This window comes from Aulostomus chinensis, chromosome 13 (genome assembly GCF_037954235.1).
Source record: "Aulostomus chinensis isolate RoL2024-O1b breed Wild chromosome 13, RoL_Achi_v1.0, whole genome shotgun sequence".
In the NCBI taxonomy this organism is placed as follows: Eukaryota; Metazoa; Chordata; class Actinopteri; order Syngnathiformes; family Aulostomidae; genus Aulostomus; species Aulostomus chinensis.
This window is the reverse complement of record NC_141332.1, coordinates 15,333,083-15,355,739: the sequence shown is the minus strand read 5'-3', so window position 1 is coordinate 15,355,739 and position 22,657 is coordinate 15,333,083. Positions and strand designations below refer to the sequence as shown.

The window sequence follows — 22,657 nt, the reverse complement described above, 5'->3', positions numbered from 1 at the left end:
AAAGGGTTCTCTGGTTAATTTGTCTAATTAGAGAGAAAACCATTAAATGTGGTTGAGATTTTGTTATCATGAGTTAAGGGATCCAACAACGGGTTATTCTGAAACTAGAAAATGAAGAGTTTTCATCATTTATTACCTTAACACAATATCTGTACTTTTCTAATATGACAGGATGCACCAAAATTACAACCTGAAAATGTAAATATAAAAATACAAATATAACATCAGTTTAAAGCTTTCATTGAGTTTTTTCGCTGCAGAGAGAAAGGCTGAAGAAGCATAAACATGTTTCTTGTCAGTACGTGAGAGAAAACTATCAATTCTGTCAAGATATGATGGCAACGACACCACTTGTCATTAAACTGAGGGCTGTTGAAAGAATTTGGAAAGGTACAATGATACTAAGCAAAGAGTTTCAGCACCACATGCAGTTCCTCCACATTTGCTGCTACTGCAAGTTGCATAAAGTGATTCAGGAAGCATTGTTCTGCTGACCTGAGCCTTGTTAATTTTCGACGTTCATCAATCTGATGGCAGTTAAACGGTTTCAAAAGAAGAAAAGGAAAAGTCATTATCGTCGGAAGAAATACACCCTGAAGCTACGAGGAGCTATAAAGTGGACTTGATTATTTCATTAGGTCTGCTGGTATCTGACAAATACACATAAAACGTAGGGTTGAAAAGTACAAATATCTTCTCAGTGCAAATTAAGATGCGTGCATCTATTAGCACAGTTGTTCATTCAAGTGCAATAAAAACCCAGGTAAATTCAAAGTCATTTTTAGCATTTTGCACTTTAAAGCGCCTGACTGAAAAAAATCCATCGGGAACCTGATCAAAGTTCATAAAAATAAGATGATTAATTTCAAAATGAGGTGATTCTTCTTTTTCTTTTTTTATTAATCTGCCTCTACAAAGCCTGATATATAGAAACAGATCCAGAAAACATTGCTCTGAGATAAATTAGTGGTCTCGAATAGATCCTACCTCTGCAGACGCCTCAAACTCTTCAAAGGGATCAGCAAAGTCTGACGGGCTTTTCCTCAGAGTCTGGTCAGCAGGCAGCGTGTTGTCGTTGTAGGAGGAAACAAACTTAAAGTCACTGGTTCGAGAGCCTGTTGTCAAGTAGGCGTCATAGTTGTAAGCGCTGCGTAAAGTTCCTGCGCCGTCAACATCTGCGTAGTTAGGAGGCAGATAAGCGCTGGGGATGGCTACTGCTCCATCAAACAACAGCCTGGGCTTCCTCCTGCGACAAAACCTCACACCCAGGATGATGATGATGAAGGTCAGGAAGAAGGTGGACACCGACACCAGCGCGATGATCAGGTAAGAGGTCAGTTTGGAGTTCTTCTCCTCGAAAGAAATGTCCTTCAGTTCTGGCACCTCAGCCAAGTTATCAGAGATCAGTAAATACATGGAGCAAGTGGCAGACAGAGAGGGCTGCCCGTTATCTTTCACCGACACCACCAGGTTCTGTTTCATGCTGTCAGACTCAGAAATGTCCCGCTGGGTCCGGATCTCTCCGCTGTGGACCCCGATACTGAAAAGCCCCGGATCGGTGGATTTCACGATCTCATAGGACAGCCAGGCGTTCTGTCCCGAGTCCGCGTCCACCGCGATCACTTTGGACACCAGAGAGCCTCCGTGAGCACCTTTGGGGACCAGCTCGGTCATGAAGGAGTTGCCCTCCGGGGCGGGGTACAGGATCTGAGGAGAGTTGTCGTTCACATCCGATATGAACACACTGACGCTCACGTTGCTGCTCAGCGGAGGAGAACCGTTGTCTCTGGCCATCACCTGGACTTTGAAGCTCCTGAACTGCTCATAATCGAACGACCTGACAGCGTGGATCAGCCCCGTGTCTCCGTTCACGGACACGTAGGACGACACCGGGGCGCCGTTCACCTCCCCGCCTAACAGAGAGTAAATCACCGTTCCGTTCTGTCTCCAGTCGGGGTCTCGAGCACTAACGGAACATAAAGCGGAGCCAGGTTTGTTATTTTCACTCACATATGCGCTGTAGGACTGCTCCTCAAACTCAGGGGGATTGTCGTTGATGTCTGCCACAGACAAGTGAACAGTTTTGGAGGACGACAGAGGGGGAGAGCCCTCGTCAGTGGCTCTGATGGTGATGTTGTAATCAGACACCACTTCCCGGTCCAGGTGTCCAGTGGTCACCAGAGAATAATAGTTTTTAATAGAAGCCACCAACTTAAAAGGGACGTTTTGTTGAATGGAGCAGCGGACCTGTCTGTTACTCTCAGAGTCTCTGTCCTGCACGTTAATGATGCCCACCTCTGTACCGGGAGGCGCGTTCTCTGGGATGGGGTCAGACACAGACTTCAGCTGGATAATTGGAGCGTTGTCGTTCACATCAGTGACGTCGATGATGACTTTGGCGAACGAGGTCAATCCTAAACCGTCTTTCGCTTGAATTCTCAACTCATATGAGTTGTTTTCTTCATAATCAATCGTACCAGTTACTTTAATTTCTCCAGTTGAAGAATCAAGAGAAAAGATGTTGACGTCGTCTTCAGAGACGTGACCAAAGTCATAATTCACATCTCCGTTGACTCCTTCATCAGCGTCAGTGGCACTAACATGAATCACGACGGTGTCTACAGGAGAGTTTTCAGGCAGACTGGCTTTATAAACGTCCTGGCTGAACACTGGAGCGTTATCATTAGCGTCCAGAACAGTGACGTGGATGACGACTGTCCCTGATCTCTGAGGGGAGCCGCCATCGAGAGCTGTGAGCAGCAGATTCAACTCATTTTGCTTTTCACGATCCAGTTTATTTTCCAAGACGAATTCAACCTTGTTGTTGTCCACAGACAGAATAAAATTGACATTTTTTTGAAGGTTGTATCGCTGAACAGCATTTTGACCTATATCTGCGTCATGGGCCTCCTCGATTGAGAAACGGCTGCCTTTATCTGCAGACTCGCTGATTTCCATTTCGATCACATTTTTCTTGAATTTGGGCGAATTATCGTTCACATCTTGAACATGAAGACTTACGCGATGAAGCTCAAGCGGATTTTCCAAAACCAGATCCATTTTTACAACACACGATGGTTTCTTGCCACAAAGATTTTCTCTGTCGATTCTGTCCGATGTGATCAAATCTCCGGTGCTCAGATTAATGTCACAGTATCGTTTACTTGTCCCCTCAAAATCGACACGAGCCTTTCGGGAAGATAAAATCCTCGAGTCAACGACGAGATCCTTTGCTATGTTTCCAATAACAGAACCACGTTTCATCTCTTCTGGAAAAGAATAACTCAGATCTCCATGAACGAGGTGCAGCGTTACAATGAAGGAAGAGAGGAAGAAGATCGGGCCTGGAATTCCTTTGTCTCCCATCCTGACACAAAACACGTCTCCCGCCTCTATTTACTGTCCCGAGGTAAACATCAAAATATATCCAGAAAGAGGAACGACTTCAACAACACACACCGGAATAAACAACTACGATCAGGGGTTTGACGGACAATGGAGAAGAACAGCCCGATGTTGGCGCAGCAGTGATGGGTGGAGTGCTCACTCGATATTTCTGTCAGCCAACAGCGACGCCATGAGTCGCTTTTCTGTTTCACACAGTGAACACTTTTACAAAGCCGCCAGTCATGATAGGGAACGCTTTCAAACGTCCGTGAGAAAAAAAATGAACGCCACAGTTTGACATTCTTTAAGGGCGATCAAGGAGATGACCAAGCAAGAAAAAACGAAGGAAGAATGACTGATGCAGATGAGAACTTCTGCACTTCCCTGATGTTCGCATCACCGAACGGAAACTGAAAATGCAACTGACACAAGCAGGTACTACACAGTTACTTCAAAAATACACACCATCAAGTATTTGGGCTGCAGAAGAACTTAGACGGGAGGTTCAGATCAATGAACACATAAAATATGTCAATACTGAGCGAAATATACAAATGCTATGAAGAGGTGGTGTCCGTCGTGATTCTGGTGGTGGTGATGGCATCACACATGTCATGAACTTCCAGAAAACATGGCTGTAAACAAACAAGCGATTCGCCGAGTGAAGAGAAGATGTTTCAGGACCACGGACAGAACCCTTCAGCTTTTCATTGGCTGACTGAAAAGAAAGAACTGCAAAAGTGTGGCTTTACGAACACACGGTTGATTCAAAGGGTTCTCTGGTTAATTTGTCTAATTAGAAAGAAAACCATTAAATGTGGTTGAGATTTTGTTATCATGAGTTAAGGGATCCAACAACGGGTTATTCTGAAACTAGAAAATGAAGAGTTTTCATCATTTATTACCTTAACACAATATCTGTACTTTTCTAATATGACAGGATGCACCAAAATTAACACCTGAAAATGTAAATATAAAAAAACAAATATAACATCAGTTTAAAGCTTTCATTGAGTTTTTTCGCTGCTGAGAGAAAGACTGAAGAAGCAAAACATGTTTCTTTTCAGTACGTTGGAGAAAAATATTAATTCTGTCAAGATATGATGGCAACGACACCACTTGTCATTAAACTGAGGGCTGTTGAAAGAATTTGGAAAGGTACAATGAAACTAAGCAAAGAGTTTCAGCACCACATGCAGTTCCTCCACATTTGCTGCTACTGCAAGTTGCATAAAGTGATTCAGGAAGCATTGTTCTGCTGACCTGAGCCTTGTTAATTTTCGACGTTCATCAATCTGATGGCAGTTAAACGGTTTCAAAAGAAGAAAAGGAAAAGTCATTATCGTCGGAAGAAATACACCCTGAAGCTACGAGGAGCTATGAAGTGGACTTGATTATTTCATTAGGTCTGCTGGTATCTGACAAATACACATAAAACGTAGGGTTGAAAAGTACAAATATCTTCTCAGTGCAAATTAAGATGCGTGCATCTATTAGCACAGTTGTTCATTCAAGTGCAATAAAAACCCAGGTAAATTCAAAGTCATTTCTAGCATTTTGCATATTAAAGAGCCTGACTGAAAAAAATCCATCGGGAACCTGATCAAAGTTCATAAAAATAAGATGATTAAATTCAAAATGAGGTGATTCTTCTTTTTCTTTTAATCTACCTCTACAAAGCCTGATATATAGAAACAGATCCAGAAAACATTGCTCTGAGATAAATTAGTGGTCTCGAATAGATCCTACCTCTGCAGACGCCTCAAACTCTTCAAAGGGATCAGCAAAGTCTGACGGGCTTTTCCTCAGAGTCTGGTCAGCAGGCAGCGTGTTGTCGTTGTAGGAGGAAACAAACTTAAAGTCACTGGTTCGAGAGCCTGTTGTCAAGTAGGCGTCATAGTTGTAAGCGCTGCGTAAAGTTCCTGCGCCGTCAACATCTGCGTAGTTAGGAGGCAGATAAGCGCTGGGGATGGCTACTGCTCCATCAAACAACAGCCTGGGCTTCCTCCTGCGACAAAACCTCACACCCAGGATGATGATGATGAAGGTCAGGAAGAAGGTGGACACCGACACCAGCGCGATGATCAGGTAAGAGGTCAGTTTGGAGTTCTTCTCCTCGTAAGAAATGTCCTTCAGTTCTGGCACCTCAGCCAAGTTATCAGAGATCAGTAAATACATGGAGCAGGTGGCAGACAGAGAGGGCTGCCCGTTATCTTTCACCGACACCACCAGGTTCTGTTTCATGCTGTCAGACTCAGAAATGTCCCGCTGAGTCCGGATCTCTCCGCTGTGGACCCCGATACTGAAAAGCCCCGGATCGGTGGATTTCACTATCTGATAGGACAGCCAGGCGTTCTGTCCCGAGTCCGCGTCCACCGCGATCACTTTGGACACCAGAGAGCCTCCGTGAGCACCTTTGGGGACCAGCTCGGTCATGAAGGAGTTGCCCTCCGGGGCGGGGTACAGGATCTGAGGAGAGTTGTCGTTCACATCCGATATGAACACACTGACGCTCACGTTGCTGCTCAGCGGAGGAGAACCGTTGTCTCTGGCCATCACCTGGACTTTGAAGCTCCTGAACTGCTCATAATCGAACGACCTGACAGCGTGGATCAGCCCCGTGTCTCCGTTCACGGACACGTAGGACGACACCGGGGCGCCGTTCACCTCCCCGCCTAACAGAGAGTAAATCACCGTTCCGTTCTGTCTCCAGTCGGGGTCTCGAGCACTAACGGAACATAAAGCGGAGCCAGGTTTGTTATTTTCACTCACATATGCGCTGTAGGACTGCTCCTCAAACTCAGGGGGGTTGTCGTTGATGTCTGCTACAGACAAGTGAACAGTTTTGGAGGACGACAGAGGAGGAGAGCCCTCGTCAGTGGCTCTGATGGTGATGTTGTAATCAGACACCACCTCCCGGTCCAGGTGTCCAGTGGTCACCAGAGAATAATAGTTTTTAATAGAAGCCACCAACTTAAAAGGGACGTTCTGCTGAATGGAGCAGCGGACCTGTCTGTTACTCTCAGAGTCTCTGTCCTGCACGTGAATGATGCCCACCTCTGTACCGGGAGGCGCGTTCTCTGGGATGGGGTCAGACACAGACTTCAGCTGGATAACTGGAGCATTGTCATTCACATCAGTGACGTCGATGATGACTTTAGCATACGAGGTCAATCCTAAACCGTCTTTAGCTTGAATTCTCAACTCATACGACCTCCGTTGTTCAAAATCAATCACACCTGTCACTTTAATTTCTCCTGTTTTAGGATCAATTGCGAAAACATTTTTATCGTCATTTGACATGTGACCAAAGTCATAACTCACATCTCCGTTGACTCCTTCATCAGCGTCAGTGGCACTAACATGAATCACGACGGTGTCTACAGGAGAGTTTTCAGGCAGACTGGCTTTATAAACGTCCTGGCTGAACACTGGAGCGTTATCATTAGCGTCCAGAACAGTGACGTGGATGACGACTGTCCCTGATCTCTGAGGGGAGCCGCCATCGAGAGCTGTGAGCAGCAGACTCAACTGGTTTTTCTTTTCACGATCCAGTTTATTCTCCAGAACGAGTTCAACCTTGTTGTTGTCAACAGACAGAATAAAATTGTCGTTCTTTTGAAGGTTGTATCGCTGAACAGCATTTTGACCTATATCTGCGTCATGGGCCTCCTCCATTGAGAAGCGGCTGCCTTTTTCTGCAGACTCTCTGATTTCCATTTCAATCAAGTTCGTCTTGAATTCGGGCGAATTGTCGTTTACATCTTGAACATGAAGACTTACACGATGAAGCTCAAGCGGATTTTCCAAAACCAGATCCATTTTTACAACACACGATGGTTTCTTGCCACAAAGATTTTCTCTGTCAATTCTCTCCGATGTGATCAAATCTCCGGTGCTCAGATTAATGTCACAGTACAGGTTATTATTTTCCTCAAAATCAACTCGCGGATTTCGGGAAGATAAAATCCTCGAGTCCATACCGAGACCCTTTGCTATGTTTCCAATAACAGAACCACGTTTCATCTCTTCTGGAAAAGAATAACTCAGATCTCCATGAACGAGGTGCAGCGTTACAATGAAGGAAGAGAAGAAGAAGATCGGGCCTGGAATTCCTTTGTCTCCCATCCTCGAGTGAAAAAAACCACACACACACTCGTGTTTTTTTGAACTAATGTAAAGGATGAGGGAAAAAATCCAGTACAATTCAAGGTGAGATATCCAATGTTTCCCAACAAACAGCACGACAAATACCCACGGAATTAAATGATCGCTGTGAGAAATACAGCCGATGTCATGCAGCGAGAGTGGGTGGAGATATCCACGCTACCTTAGCGCGAGCCCACAGCGGCACCATGAGTCCCTCTTTATATCTGCATGCAGTTCAATCTAAATATGCCTTTTCCCATAATATTTCACTAATTAAACCAAAATAATCCGAGATTTATGATGAATTATTATAATATAATGACGATGATTTCCAATGTGTGTTTACCTCCAGATGAAAGTCTAAATGTAAAAAAAAATACAAAAATAAATGTTTCTATGATAAATCATGATGAACATTTCTTTCAGCACAGTGTGTAAAATACAGTCTTACGTAGTTGACAATAATGCCACCACACAAAGTGCCTAATGCGTTTTGATATGTCACGGGTACAATTCTTGACCAGGTGGACAGGAACAGCTCAAACAGATATTGTGGAAGAGCAGCTCTTCAACCATAACTGAAATGATGCATGTTCATGTTTGTGGATATGAGTGATGTTAAACCATTCTCGTATTTGTTAAAATAGACCCACATTCATCATGCTATCCCTGGTGGTAACTCTTGAATCTAGATCGGTATTCTCACTTGCAAAATTACTTGTCGAAGCAGTGTGAAACGCCACAAACTACTGCAGTTCAGCACCATGGACAGAGACAGCAGTTTGCTCACCCTTTACGACAAGAGCCGAGAGTTTGACTGCAGAGGCACCAGTTTGTTCCCAGTCAGGGTCCCAAGCAGAATGCCATTCAGTGAAATTACGCCATTTGCTCCTATGAATTACAGCCACACACACAAAAAAAAAAATCACTGCGACCTCTTAATTAAGATATTGGTTAAAACTATCAACAGCACCTCACACACCTGGACAGTGACAGAACCACGTGCTTCATTTCAGTCCACTCAGTCACTTCTTACAAGTGAGACACTGCATAAACTGATGAATAATCCAGATCCAGATTAAAAAAGTTCAGATTTGCCAGCAGAAAACAACGTAGTACAAACTCAACATCACACATATGTACAAATGTATCATCACTAGGCCAATTTATACCTCTAATATAACCGCAATGCCACATAATGACAGGTGCAATGGGTTTCATGAAACAAATATAATGTAATGTAATCATGTAATATAATGCCAGAAATGACCTGTTGATTATGTGCTTGAATGCAGACATGCAGATCGGTGATATATGCTGTATCTCCTGCACTTAGATCCTTCACGGCCAACCCAAAGGAATAAACTATGAAAAAATACTGCCATTTCCTCGTTTTAAATATATGTATTATTTATTTTGTTCATATTAATTTTCTATTAAACAATCAACTAAATGGTTGGATACAACTTTGAAATTCAAATTTTAATTTTCTGTTATCCTTTTTTTTTTTTAATGAAAAATGAGCTGATAACCATTTCACCAGTCCAGAGGTATCACGCACTCAAGTTTCAGTATCTTGCTCAAAGATACTTTGATACGGTGACCGGGGGAAGTGAGAATCGAACCAACAATCCTTCTGTTACTCGACAGCCACACGACCTCTGAGCCAAAGTGATTAAAATTGGTCTGCGTCTTTGCTCACATGAATGTATTACTTTTAAATTTCAACAAATCTTAGGATTTGGCTTTGTTTAGCCTTCTTACCGTGATAGTTGTTCTGGAAGGTCAGCAGACACAGTCTCTCCATGTAGGTTTAGTAACATCCATAAGCAAGGCTTGTCCTCCAGAAGTCACACAAATCTATGAAGAACACAAGACCATCAAAACAAGTGTGTAACAGAGCTTTACAGTACATTAAATTAGCAGTTGAGCAATATACACAAAATCTAAGGCAAATTCTAACAGTAAGTACCAAGTTGTCCTGTCAAATACTTTCCCGTGTTCAGGTTTTTTCACAACCTCTCCCACCACCAATGACATTTAACAACTTCGCTAAGAGTGTATTGTTCCATCCAGCTGCAAAGCCCTGTATTTTCCACTATTTATATTGTTTATGGTACGTCAGTTTATGCTTTTTTAGTAACTCGTAACTGAAACTTAGCTGCTGAACGTTATCCATCGGTGTTGAGAGTGTGCAGGAGCACCGGGTTGTACGAAGGTGCGAGCATGTCCATGTGTGTCCAATTTGTCTGCAAGAGCCTTTTCAGTTCACTTTACAATTTCGACCATGAACCTGAGCAGACCTTTTCTCAAATCATTTCGAACTCATGTTAAAACTTAGTTCATAATTATCTCCTCCGTGGTCACAAGGAAGCGTTCCCCTCGGAAGTTTTAACGTAGACAAGATTCAGGGAAAAGGCAGTTATTGAATCATGACTATGAGATATTCACATGAGGGATCATGTTCTCACGATGATTCCCGGCACTGGAGATTTATTTACAGAGTAAGGAGACACTATTTGGGGAACATTTGGGAGGTTCCGGGAATGTTCGGGCCGTCGGGCTACCGAACGTGCGCACAGAGTCAAACCCAAAGAGCGAGCCTCGTTGGCATGGCAGCCAGAGAGCGTGTGTAGTTGTCATGGCAGCCAGAGAGCGTGTGTCGTTGTCATGGCAGCCCGTCACAGGGACAATTTCATTTTTTTTAAACCCACAACGTCTCGTTTGCATAAACTATCGTGACCAACCAATAATATTTTTTTTTTCGTTCCACTTATTGCTTCAGAACGTTTGTAAAACTTGGAGCAAAAAAAAAAACTTCCTACCAGAATCACAGGGTGGAAAACATTCCCAACAGTTCGCATGACATCTGGAATGCTCTCTGGAAGCCCATCAATTGGTGCTCGCCTAATTCATTAAGAATTCCACATTTTGACTGTCTGGGAATGTCGTCTGCACACAGTAAGATGACGTGCGTCACTGTTGGTATGTCGTAAGCGCTGCTGCGTTCAATAATACTGAGGCAAATAAATGCACTAATTAACGAGCATTTATCCAAATTAACGTAGCCAGATAGCCGTAAGATAAAACACTATGTTAATTTACACGGTCGAGTCCGGTAAATATGTTGCCCAATATCTACCGGTTAGCTCGTGGACACAAACAAACAAACAAACAGTGAATGTAAATGTTAAACGTTTGTAGTGTAGTGTAGTTTGTATTACTAAAGTAATAAAGGAACTGCGCAGTAAGTCAAGTTACTGGAGTTAGCTAGTTTCCTGGCTTTGGCGTCTTTAACTCGGCGGACGCTTGCTCCTGAGTGTAAACTCTAACTTACCAATTCAAATATTGTCGGAGAAATTCAGGCTGTTTCTGTCTTCTGGTCGGCCTTTTCCTGTCCTTTCTGTTGAAATAATTGGACATTTTGACTTCGAAGACCGGTAAAACGAAGAGGAAGCGAACTGCGTCAGAGGTGCGCGCGAGCAGACCAAACATTTTGACGTCAGAGAAGGGAAAAGGCGCGGCAGAGTAGTGTTGTATTAATTCACCTTCCGCGTAAGCCCCGCCCCCTACTCAGTTCCACATCGCAACGTAGCGGGCGGGGCTTACGCGGAAGGTGAATGACGTCCGACAACTTCAGGTATCATCACCTTCACTGTTTGCTCAACATGTGTGCCATTACACCGAGGAAATAAATGTCAAATATCTACTATCGCATATATTATTCATTTAGTATAGATTTAACCTTTATTATGTACGTGTATAAAGACTCTACCAAACAGGCCTTGCTCCCTGTTTAAAGTTAAGATGCTCTCAGATACAAATTCAAGCAGCCTATGCATAAAGTTCCTTCATGAGGGTTTTTGAGTTCAGCTCTCCTTTGAGAAAGCTGGTGATTTAATTTAAATGTCTTTTGCCTGGAATTTAGCTATTCCTAATACTTTTTTCCATTAATGAACTCCAGTTGAATCAATATAAGGAATTGACAGTGTGACATCCCAAACAGGTGTTGTGAAGTAACAGACAGGTGCGTTCCCATCATCTCGTGCTAAAAGTTTATGGGAGGATGTACAGCCTTATTGTCACTGTCTTAGAGGCGTGAATAGGTTTTGTCCTCACAGGACGTGACTGAGAGTTCTCGTAGGTCTCTCAAGAAGTAGCTTACACTGAACTAACATTTGACATTCAAAACATGTATGATGTTAATTATAAACACGCTCTCATCCATGATTAGTGAGCTTGTATCTTGATTACCTTTAATCTTATGTTTTATGGTTGTCTGTTCACTTCAGTTCCCTTTCACTTCTCAATTAATGCTGATTATGCTGTTGCAGTATAACACAGCCCAAACATAATACTGACAGGTCAGATACTGTGTCCTACATGCCTGTAGATGACAAGTACAATATTTAAGGATGAGCACCACAATGAAGAAGATTTTGCAATATTTTCACACATCCATGAAGGAGGAACTTGGAACACATCCTTTGGAGAGGCGATGTCAGACATAGACCCATTAAGGAAAATCAAAAGCTCCATGGCCTGTGTAACAACAACATGTTAATATATAGAAAACTCTTTTTTAATGTGTAAATTTGAATACTGCTGACACACAACTGGACAATCACTGCAAGACACAAAAAGAGAAAATACACAAACAAGGCGATCTGCTAGTTTCAGCAATATGATCCCTGATCAATGATTCTTCTTCTCCGCACCGCATTGGTGTATTGTTACAAGGACAAATGTTTTGCTGGAGGACACTCGGTAACCATGCGTCCTCTGAGGCAACACTGTATCGATTCAGAATCAGAATTGTCTTTATTGTCATTACAGAACATAAGTTGTACAGTGCAACCAGATTTTGTATCAGTTCTGTGGGATACTCAGTATAACAGTATGAAAAAACAAGACTATAAAAACAAGAGGGGAACTAAGGTAAGTGTTGCTCAGGTGAGGTATAAATATGAGCATAAATATAAGAAAGATAAGACAAGATAAGATAAGATAAGATAAACCTTTATCCGTCCCTCAGTGGGGAAATCTGCTTTTAAATATAAATCTGACAGTGAAAATGAAGACCATGACTGTGGTACGTACAAATATTATGTACTGGGTTTGACATGTAATATATGAATATCTGAATATCAATATAAATATGGATCTGTCTGAAGATAGAGAGTACGACAGTTGAAAATACAGATGTTACATACAGCGCTGTGCACTGATCAGAATGAGGATGATTTTTTTTTTTTTTAATCTCCATTGTCTTGCTCTCCTCCCATCTATTTTGTGAATGAGACCAGTTAAATTTGACCTCAGGGCCGTTTTTCCACAACCTCGTCTTTCTCTTTCAAAATGTGCCGTTATTATTTGAACAGAAGATGGCGCCTTTTGCTCACCGCTACTGCAAATACAACCGGAGCCTCGAATGGATGAGGCCGTGTACAGCCACGTATCCAAAATTAAAACTTTATGATATGAAGCTGACCAAGAGTGTAGGGGAATATATTCTTGACATGTGAATTTTAATCCAATTCACAGTCAGATTTTCCAGACAGAATTTTCCCCTACACTCAAAGTGGTATGCGACGCTGAGACTGCGCAGCATCATGGTGCATGAAGTCCAGTATCAACTCTGTTTTTTCTACCTTGTGAACGAGTTGCCCACAGTTTTTGCTGAGGTCCCGCGATGTCTTCTCAAGCTGTCTGAGATCGCCTACACTTCAAAACTCTCTTTATTTATGTGCGTGGTTTGTTTTTATCAGGTTTCCATGGCCGACAGGAAGAGCACTGATGATACCCGAAGCTGTTCACTGTCCCCACGACTCCACATTTTCACGTGTGTGTGTTTGTTATATACTACGAATCCCTCGAATAAGATACGAAAATCAGGATGCTTATCTTGCGTTTTTTCCCCACATGCTGTCTCACCACAACCCCTCAGCCAGTGTCTCCTGGCTGGATTAACGTCGTTATATGTATAGTGATTTCCATTGATGTATATATGGTGTTTTTACCTGCCTCTACTATTCCACGTCTGTCCGTCTTACGTAGGTCAATATGACGTCACTCGCTCTGATAAAAGGAGTGTGTGTGTGTGTGTGTGTGTGTGTGTGTGTGTGTGTGTGTGTGTGTAATCAGCGCATTTCCCCTCTTTCAGTTCCTGATTTTACTCTTACTATGACACCCCCCCCCCCCCCGCCCCCATGAATGACAAATGTCAGACCAAAATTATACTGGGGTACTGATTTATTCATAATAAAGCCACAAATATGGGCCAAGTAACACATTTGCATTAATCATGATGGATGGAAGGGCATTTGCTCAATGCTGTTTCACTTTGGTTTATCAAATTTTTTTCCACTCTCTCTCTCTCTCTCTCTCTCTCTCTCTCTCTCTCTCTCTCGCACACACACACACACACTCTGTCTCTCTTCAGCGTGACATCCAGCGCTCTTATTGCCACAGGGAAAAAAAATGATCGGGCACAAGATTCTCTCCATCTTCATCCTGGCTGCTCCCAAGTTACTCCATTTGCCTTTTTCAAGAGGAAGATGGTTTTGCTTAGTCACTGCAGCTGGCAACATAAACACACCAGCTAAGACACATGCATACACTTCACTGATAATGATTTGTAATTCCCTTTATGCTTGGTTTCATCATGCATTCAGCGACTCATCTCCTATACCATTCAGTTCAGTTCAGTCTTCCCTGTTATCCCTCCTCCATTACATTAATTAAAGCACAGTATGGCCGTGCATTGCACATCTCTGTTATTGTTTCGCAAGTCTAAACTGGTTTACATCGTCTCAGTAGACTTGAGTTTATGCACCCACTGCTGTGCTTGGTTCTGTTCCTGCTGCCACAATATATATCCATATTCATTTGCCAGAGATAAACTCTTGTGCAGGCCTAACACTGCAGGCTACTTTCCTGCACACAGTTTGCCTGCTTGTTTGTTTACTGAAATGAGCCAAAATTCAGAAAGAGCACATTTTATGAATGCACATGGGAATATGTAACTGGAGGCTTTTTTTTTTTTAAATGTGTGGGTGTTAGTAGTTTTTGTTAAGTTGTTCCACGGATCAACTGTTCTTTAAGGTAGTCTGCTATTTTTTTAATTGCATCCTAATCAGCAGCCACCAGCAGTCATCTGTGCTGTCTGCAGCATGACAAGGCACACCCTTAGCACCATCCGGTGCACCCCACCACTTAGACCCACTATGTTTGCTAAGTATAAAAGGCTGTTACCATAGTGACTGCCCCCCTTCCCCCTCCAGTAGCTGTAACCATAGTAACCACTTGTCTGTCTCCTGGAGAGAGTGAAACAGAGAATGGGATGTAGGATTTTTGCAAGCACAACATGAACTCTTGAACCTCACTCTGCTATCTAGCTACCCTCTCTGAAGCCAAGAAACACTTTTCAACTGCAAAGGAGGATTCTGCATTAATGCTACATATTTCAAGAGCAGCACAACTGTTAAGAGAAATTTTGTACAAATGATGCACATAGACTTTATAGTCTCTGTATACAGTAAGAAAAAAAAAACATCTCAAGTATTGAGCTCCTGATTTACGGTCAAGCTGGTAAATCTGCTGATGCGTTCCAGCACTGTGGCATGTATGTGAGCCGTCGTTTAAAATAGAGCATCCTGAGATCATAAATCAACAGCAAACACATGCCCCTGTGTTGAGAACATAACCATCCTCGTTCTCACGCAGGTTTATACTCAGAGAAGATTGAACATAGTGCAGGATGCAAAACAGATACTGAAAACCAACATGGCTGAAGCTGTCATCAGTTGAAGACCTGACAAACACAGTGTGATGTCTCTTATAGCACAAACTATATCTTGACTATTGTATTAAATGATGACTACTAGCAGCTGCGGGAGTCTACAGGTTAATGTGGATCCCTAACCAGGACCACAGAGAACTAATTTTATACTTCCAATCATTTATTTAACACCTCCCGCTATCATGTGCTCTTAGGAAGGCTTTATGTTGACTTCAATCTGAGGGAGAGATAAATGGTTGTGTGTTTTTTAAGGTTGAACACAAAGTTGAATCTCTATGAATACCTGTCTACTTGTTGCAGTTTTACATTAAGCTGTGATTGACTATTTCAGACAAACAAATAACAACAAAAATGAAAATTCTGCTGTGGTTCCTGGAGTTGCCAGCCTGAGTCAATTGCCGGGGAAAAGTATTGATTATCAATGCTATATTTCATCCAGGCCATCATGATGGATGTCTCCTCACTCTCATTTTTTTTGTTTTACAACCTTACCAATTGGAATAAAATGCATTTACTTTGCCATTGTATTAAATTACATTTTGTCTGCATGCTTTTCCTTTCACAGGGGTCTGTTTGGACCATCTGTGACCTTGGCTTTGATTAAGGAGAAAGAGGCATCATCTCCACAGGGAGTGTTCTTTTCTGAGTGCTTGTCAGGACTGAGAAGGAGGGGATGTGACATATATGTGACAGAGGAGAGCAGGCTGTCTGTTCAGCCTTTACTAATGTGCAGAGATGTACTCTCCCTCCCTCGGACTGATCAGTTATTTCCCACTTTTCTTTGGTGTGACATCTTTAAAAGACTCCTGAGGTGAACGGATTCTCTGAAAAATAAAATTATGAAACTTAAATTACCCGCTGCTTGGGTCTAATCAAACTGGTTTCATACATAAAACAGATTAACTGTACTGAGAATGGTTAGTTAACCCAAAGGATTATATAAATTCAATCACATTTTGAATTTGTAATTGTGTATGACTAAATAACTGTTATGATACACCTCAAAAGGCTTTCTTGCTCTTGCTCTCTCTCTCTCTCTCTCACACACACACACTCTTGCACAACATTAAATTCAATTTTATTTTTAAGAAAGAAAACTTTATTAGTGATTTATAAACAAAACACATTACCACTGTATCCATTTAGGTAAAATAAAAAAAATCGGAAAGTAAATGAAATAAATGATTCACTACTTCACTGTCACAGTTGATGAGCGGGTGTACAAAAAAGGATTTTACAACAGATCTGGGCCGGTCCAGTTAGGACAGCACATTGCCACCATAGTTCACCACCATACATTGGGAAAGAATGACAGCAGGAACGCTCACTAAATACAAGCATACACTACATATACTTTTTTTTTTTTTTTTTTTTTTTTTACACGGGAATATTTTTTCAGTCATTTTCTCCTTTTTTTTAAGAGTGAAAGGGAAGTGAAAGCTCATCATAGGATCATACAGATTTCAGTTACAATATTACAGTGTTAGTTAGATCGTCATGTCAAAGCCGGACACAAAGAGTGATTTTTTTTTTTTCCTTTCTTACTTTACTTGTTCTCAAAAGCATAAAATCATAGTTTGGAGGGAAAAAAAAACTTGCATTGAAAGGTATCACACTATAGCATTTACAAATATCTAAAGAGGTTTAGTGGATGCCGTACAACATCTGTGGAGCGTGAAGATTGTAGTACATAGATGTTTGGCATAGACAGAAGTACATACAAATATCTCCTGTGTGAGTAATGAAGAAAATGATAATACAAAAGAATAAAATCATAGCTATCTATCTATTTATATATATATTTCTCTATATAGTATGTGTTTCCTTAGAGCAGTACATGCAGCAGCCACTTAATGGAGTGACGTCATACTGAGCCGCAAAACTTTGGGGACGTGGCAACAAGTTACAGGCATAGGGAGGGGTACCAACAGAAGCAAGTCTTGAGGCATGTCGCTGCCCATTTTTCAAAACCTCCGGAGAGAGGATTGGTGGGATAAAGCTGTTGTCAGGAATCCCTAGATGCCCGTATTTTTCTCAGGTTTCAGTTACTTGTGTGGAGACAATCTGAACACTCTACGCTACAGTTACAGCGTACAGAAAAGCTAATACATGACTCAGCAAACAATTTTCTTCTCTTGCACACGGAGGGAGAGGGCCAGCCCACGGCACCTGTTTCCTCACTTTACATGCCGGTCCTCCACCCCTGTAAGTTGCTTCATCCCACCTTGTCCCCTCTCATCAGTGGCTACAAACAGGAAATGAACAGCGTACTTTAGTATTCACAAGTTAAAAGCACTGAACCGTTTTGCACTTTGAGAGACATCTGACAAGAGTTCAGGGTGTATAGACCCCCGACCGGCCTTCCCCAGGCCTCATCCACATTACTCCATGCTGTTCTCAGCACACCACAATGTTCAGAGCAGGCCATTGTCAGGATGGATCCTGAGCAGTGGGGTAAGAGCGGGCCTTAGGCAAATGCAGGGGGGGTGGGCATGACATGCAAAAAGCAGTTAAAGCTGTGAGGAAAAAAAATGGCAAAGTATGGAACTGCGAATCTCTTTAGAGAATAAAATAAAAATAGAATCAGTTCATAAACTTCAGCATCACATGAAGAGGCAGTCAGTGGGATGGGAGGCTATGAGGAGAAAGGTGGGTGGGAAAGGAGGGGACAGTTTGTGGCAGCCTGGGGCAAGTACAAGCAGGTGAGCAGTTGTAAACTCAAGGTATTAGGTAAGGACTGGTTGCTACCAAACATTCAAAGCATCAGGCTTTTGCTGCAGCAGGGTGACAAGAGAAGGTGTTATCAAAACCTCACGATTCTCTTAATATTCTGTCATCAGAGTCCACTGACTGAAAGCGGAGTCACACGCCAGCTCAGCTGGACTCTTCTTTCCGTGATCCTCAGGGGGAGTGAAGGGTAACTTCCCATCTCCCCGTCTTCCATGTGCTCTCTGCATTCCTCAGTTGGGATTCTGGCTGGAGCTGTAGCTCTCTCTGTCCTTTAAATGCAGTGAGCAGATACAGAGTGATTGCAAAGGATGCTGCTTCCATCCTGAGAGAGTTGATGTACACAGGTGCACCGCTTAGGTGACTGTTCAGGGTAAAAAGCTTGCAGTGTCTCGTTTTCAGCACATTTGTTTGATGTCAGTTGATTTTCCCCTCATTTTTTATATCTCTCCCAGTCTCAAGTGCTTTCTGTGTCCACATGGTTAGTGTGTGTATGTGTTTTTGCATGTTGGAGTGTGTGAGCATGCGTGTATGTGCATGTGGTTTCATTGAGATTGCAGGAAACACTGTCGGTAGTTGGGAATCTGCAGCAGTGTTTTGTTAGCCTTAGTTTCAGTGACTCTCTCCTGTGCTATTTACAAGTAGTGTGTGTCCAGCTCCAGATTGCTTACATCGGACTCAATCTTCGTTCCTCTTTTCCTTGGCTGGCACAGAGCTTTTTGTTGTTCTTACTTGTCTTCTCTCACAGAGAAGGGTTTACACATCATAGTTGGGGAGGGGGTAAGACAGAGGTGCCAACATGCCCAGTGGGTTAAAGGAGAAGAAACTCAGGATGAGGGCAAAGAGTGGTCCTTTCTCATGTCAAACAATGACTGACATAGTTGACTTAGGGTGTGTAGGCACATCGGGGCGTGGAGGAAGATCAATCTTTTTATTGTTTATAAAGGCAAGATCAATAATTTACCTCAGTGGGACTGAAGTAAAATACATCTTGGTAAGGCCGGGTTCACAACAGAAAGCCCATGAAAATATTTCAGTGAAAATTGTTGATAAAACGAAACAGGAGAATCCTTATTTGTCTTCACATTTTCTTTTTGCCCAGTGGACTTTGGTTGGTACCTCTGTTTTAGCAACACCCTTTTTTTTTCCTTTGCTAACTTCACTTTCTGCTTCTTTACTCGTCTCCATCATCCTTTCCCTTATCCTTCTTGTCTTTCTTCTCCTTCTTCTTCTTTTTCTTCTTCTTGGCTTCCTCTTTCTTTCCAAAGGTGATGAAATCGCTCTTGTCGTCCTCTCCTCCCTGGTTCTGTCTGATGGATATTATGGCGGGGGAGCCAGGGATTATGAAAGCTTCTGGGGGAACTTCACCGGGTTTCAGGTGCTGTGGGGGTGCTCCAGGTCCACCGGGGCCGTAACGAAAGTGCCAGCTGTTGCTGTCTACACCGGCACCCATCGGGGGTGAGACCTCTCCCCCTTCACCATCTGAAAGAAACAACAGATAGTTGACAGGTTAGCATTAGCTACTTATTTGCTTTGGACAGATAGCGTCAGTGAAAGATGGCTGCAAACATACATCATTCATTGAAAAACCTATTCAGCGGTACATACGGGGTACCATTTACTGTTGATAGTATTTAAAATCTATGTCACTCTTTTGCTTTGTTTTATAAAGGGCTCAGACTAATGCTAATTCAGCATAGATTTCTTGAGAATGAATAAAATTGGAACATGAACTTGAGCCGTTACGCCCCTTAGTTTTCTTGGCTATGGGGGGGAAAATACTTTATATTTGCTTGTAGTTTTAAATACATTACATTGTTTGCTTTTAATCATTTTGTGTTCCATCTCTTTATTTCAAAAGATAAATGTTTTCAACTCCCACCGCATTCACTCAAAAGATCTATGAAGAGAACACGGAAATCTGATTGTCCACTATTTGTATTCAATATAAATTAAATATCTTTGCCAAAACATTGTTTGGCAGATTAAGTGCAGCCTGCAGTCAGGCAATTAACAAAGCTTACAGATAGCTGACAAATCCCATCCTGAACTAAAACCTTCAGAGGCCAGTCCCCTGAAGTGTGTTCCTGCAGGAGGCAGTTTTAATAACTGACTGTAGCTGCTGAAAACTAAATAAAAAGGCCCAGCCCAAAGCTACAGTGCTCTTTTGTAAGCATCAATTTGGGAAACTGTGTCAAAAAAGAATTCACCAATGCTCCCAGCAGCCTGAGCTCATCAATAACGATTGGCTTTCCTGGAAGAAGAGCCATGACATGCTACAAAAAGGTGACAGGCACAGGAACTTAATGAGGGTTTCTGTAAAGATGAAATGAATCAAAGTACTCGCTGCTGGCCACAGCTTACGTGGCACAATCTGATAAAACATTAAAACCTCAATCACCACAGTAAAGGTTGGAAAAGGACATGGAATGTGGTATTTTACTGGCATTTCGGACTTAACCTGCACTCTTCCTGTTGCTACAGAGCCTTTTATGGTCCTTCTATGCCCTTTGCTCAGATATCTACCGAAAATCATTTTTTAGTGTTAAAAGTGAACTGTCTTGTAACTGGATTTAACAGAACTTCCAGCCTCTTAATGAGAAAATGTCTCTCTGTATCGGAATTTGGCAAAAAAGTCAGAGGAGCAGCATAGTTCAAACAGGAGCAGGATGTGTCCAAGTAACACTGTGCACACAGTATTCAGGCGTTAGCAGGTGTAACTGTCGTTTGGAGTTCATGTACAACCATCCTGAATGTAAATTAAGGAGGAACTCCCAGTTTATTTCAATCATTTTGGTGTGTCATTGTATTAATGTTTAGGGATAATACACAGCAAAAAGAAACCAGCAAGATTCAGTTCCTCTGGTTCTTTCCCTGCATCGACTTGTCTCACATATTCCTGCAATTTGATTCTTTATCTCTTCTTTCCCAAGGCGAGATTAAGTGAGCCGAGCTCCATCCGACCAGAAGGAACTGTGTCTGGAAGAAGTAGCTTGACCTCATACAGTACCCAGGGTAGAGAATGCATCCTCCCTATCTTATCTTATCCCTCTGCTCATTAGAGAGATACAAGATATACACACAGAGTACATCTGGTATCGTTTTAGTGTCAGTGTCACAGCTTTTACATCAATATTCAGAGTCATCTAAAATATCGTGGGCGATGTTGCAAACGTTCTGAAACTATGAGAGTGGTGTCAGAGGTCTGCCTCTGTGAAGAGGGGCGATAGTTCAGTTAGACTCCCCTGATGCTACAGATTTGTGATCAAAATGTCCTCAGGGAGTAATTGGTTTAGTCCAACAAAAAAAAATTTTCTTTCTTTCATAGTGCATGACCAAAAAAAAGACAAATACATTTCACCTTGTGAGTTGATAAAGTTGGTAAATCCCTGCGATTCATAGGTTTTACAGTCGTATTTTCGTTTAATTCAGTCTTCTTGTTCGGTTAATACTACTTGGTTCCATATTCCTCCTCTGCAGTGAAGGATTCATGGAGCAAATCCATAGTGAACATGACATCTCCCACTCGGCATACAATCCTCATCAGTCACTGTGGCACGCACAGTTGCAAAGCTCCTCCTTCTGCTAAAGTCAAGGCAGATGATTTTGTTTTTTGTGAACTAAAAACATGGATATATTTGGTATTCCTCACCATTTATTTCCACTTTATAGGCCGACTTATTAATGAAGAAAAAAAGATAATCTGATAATGAAAATGATAACTGGTTGTGGTTGGTTGTCTGAATTGTCATGTCTTTGGAATCCTGTTTGATCCCCTTAGATATATTCAAAAATCAGGCACCAGGGCCACAGTGGAGGAGCACTTGAATTGTTCCAAATCAGTATTTCCAAATTCTCTAATGCTCCCCCCCCCCCCCCCCCCGCTGTGACAACACAGCTGGAAGAGCTGCAGAGAAGAGACAGAATTAGCTTGTGAAGATTATCATGGAACATGCTAGATCCAGCCACTGCTCCCTCCTCATTGTAGATGCAGAGACAGCTAGAGTCACATTCATTTACAAGGCCAGAGCTTTCTCACTGTTGATAAGTCCTTATCTGACTCGCCCAGCAGTAACATGACTCTGATTCTCTACGCTGAAAAGGCCACCAGACACAGAGGAAAGCCAGCACAGACACACTAAATGAAAAATGCAGAATATTACACAATGCTTTTGCTCTCAAATGTCCACTCTGTTGCATCTATACCTCTCTAACTCGATGTGGGAGTTTGATGAGACATCGGTGCACCTTTGCAAACTTCATAAACAAAACAACACCCCAGAGAGTGATGAGTCATGCTGTGAGCAGACAGCTGAAAAAAGGGCAAGACAGGGGTTAATGTCTGACTGCTGAGCTGGAAAAGACACAAAACAAATCAGTGGACATGCTGTCTTTCCTCTTCCCTAACACCCCTAATTCTTTCACGTCTCCCTCCCTGGATCCCTCATGGTGCTAACAGACTCACCTCTCCCAACGCCATACACAGCTGCTGCTTCTATCTGATTTGTCCATGGCTGTTGCAGAGCAAAACTTCATTCCTCTCTGTTCCTTCTGCCCATCCTCCCTCCCTTCTTTTTCCCCCCTGCTATTCAT

At 42.4% G+C, this 22,657-nt stretch overlaps 2 protein-coding genes and 1 pseudogene across 19 annotated transcripts in view; all 3 read right to left on the bottom strand.

Annotated features, from left to right (window-relative positions):
- Positions 1–531: 531 nt before the first annotated feature.
- Positions 532–3,477, bottom strand: LOC147251088 (protocadherin gamma-A12 pseudogene; annotated as a pseudogene).
- A 1,635-nt stretch (positions 3,478–5,112) lies between these two features.
- LOC147251087 (protocadherin gamma-A11-like) lies at positions 5,113–11,029 on the bottom strand. The gene is made up of 4 exons (XM_086222471.1): positions 10,874–11,029; positions 9,301–9,396; positions 8,519–8,591; positions 5,113–8,427 (listed from the first exon to the last, which is right to left on the bottom strand). Exon 4 carries the CDS (start codon positions 7,513–7,515, stop codon positions 5,113–5,115), a length of 2,403 nt encoding a protein of 800 aa, XP_086078597.1. The 5' UTR covers positions 7,516–8,427; positions 8,519–8,591; positions 9,301–9,396; positions 10,874–11,029.
- Positions 11,030–16,385: 5,356 nt separating this feature from the next.
- The window catches only part of LOC147251074 (protocadherin alpha-13-like), a 145,749-nt gene continuing 139,477 nt past the window's right edge, over positions 16,386–22,657 (bottom strand). For 10 of the 18 annotated variants that reach the window (XM_086221597.1, XM_086221599.1, XM_086221598.1 and 7 more), the window contains exon 4: positions 16,387–19,546. In XM_086221597.1, the coding sequence (XP_086077723.1) occupies positions 19,239–19,546 (308 nt within the window). In that variant the 3' untranslated portion in view covers positions 16,387–19,238. Of the gene's footprint in view, positions 19,547–22,657 lie in introns of all 18 variants that reach the window. The other 8 variants (XM_086221593.1, XM_086221590.1, XM_086221592.1 and 5 more) reach the window with 3 other exon arrangements.

Excerpts from the sequence above, each read along its gene's own strand:
- LOC147251087 (XM_086222471.1), bottom strand. The coding sequence starts at position 7,515 with ATGGGAGACAAAGGAATTCCAGGCCCGATCTTCTTCTTCTCTTCCTTC.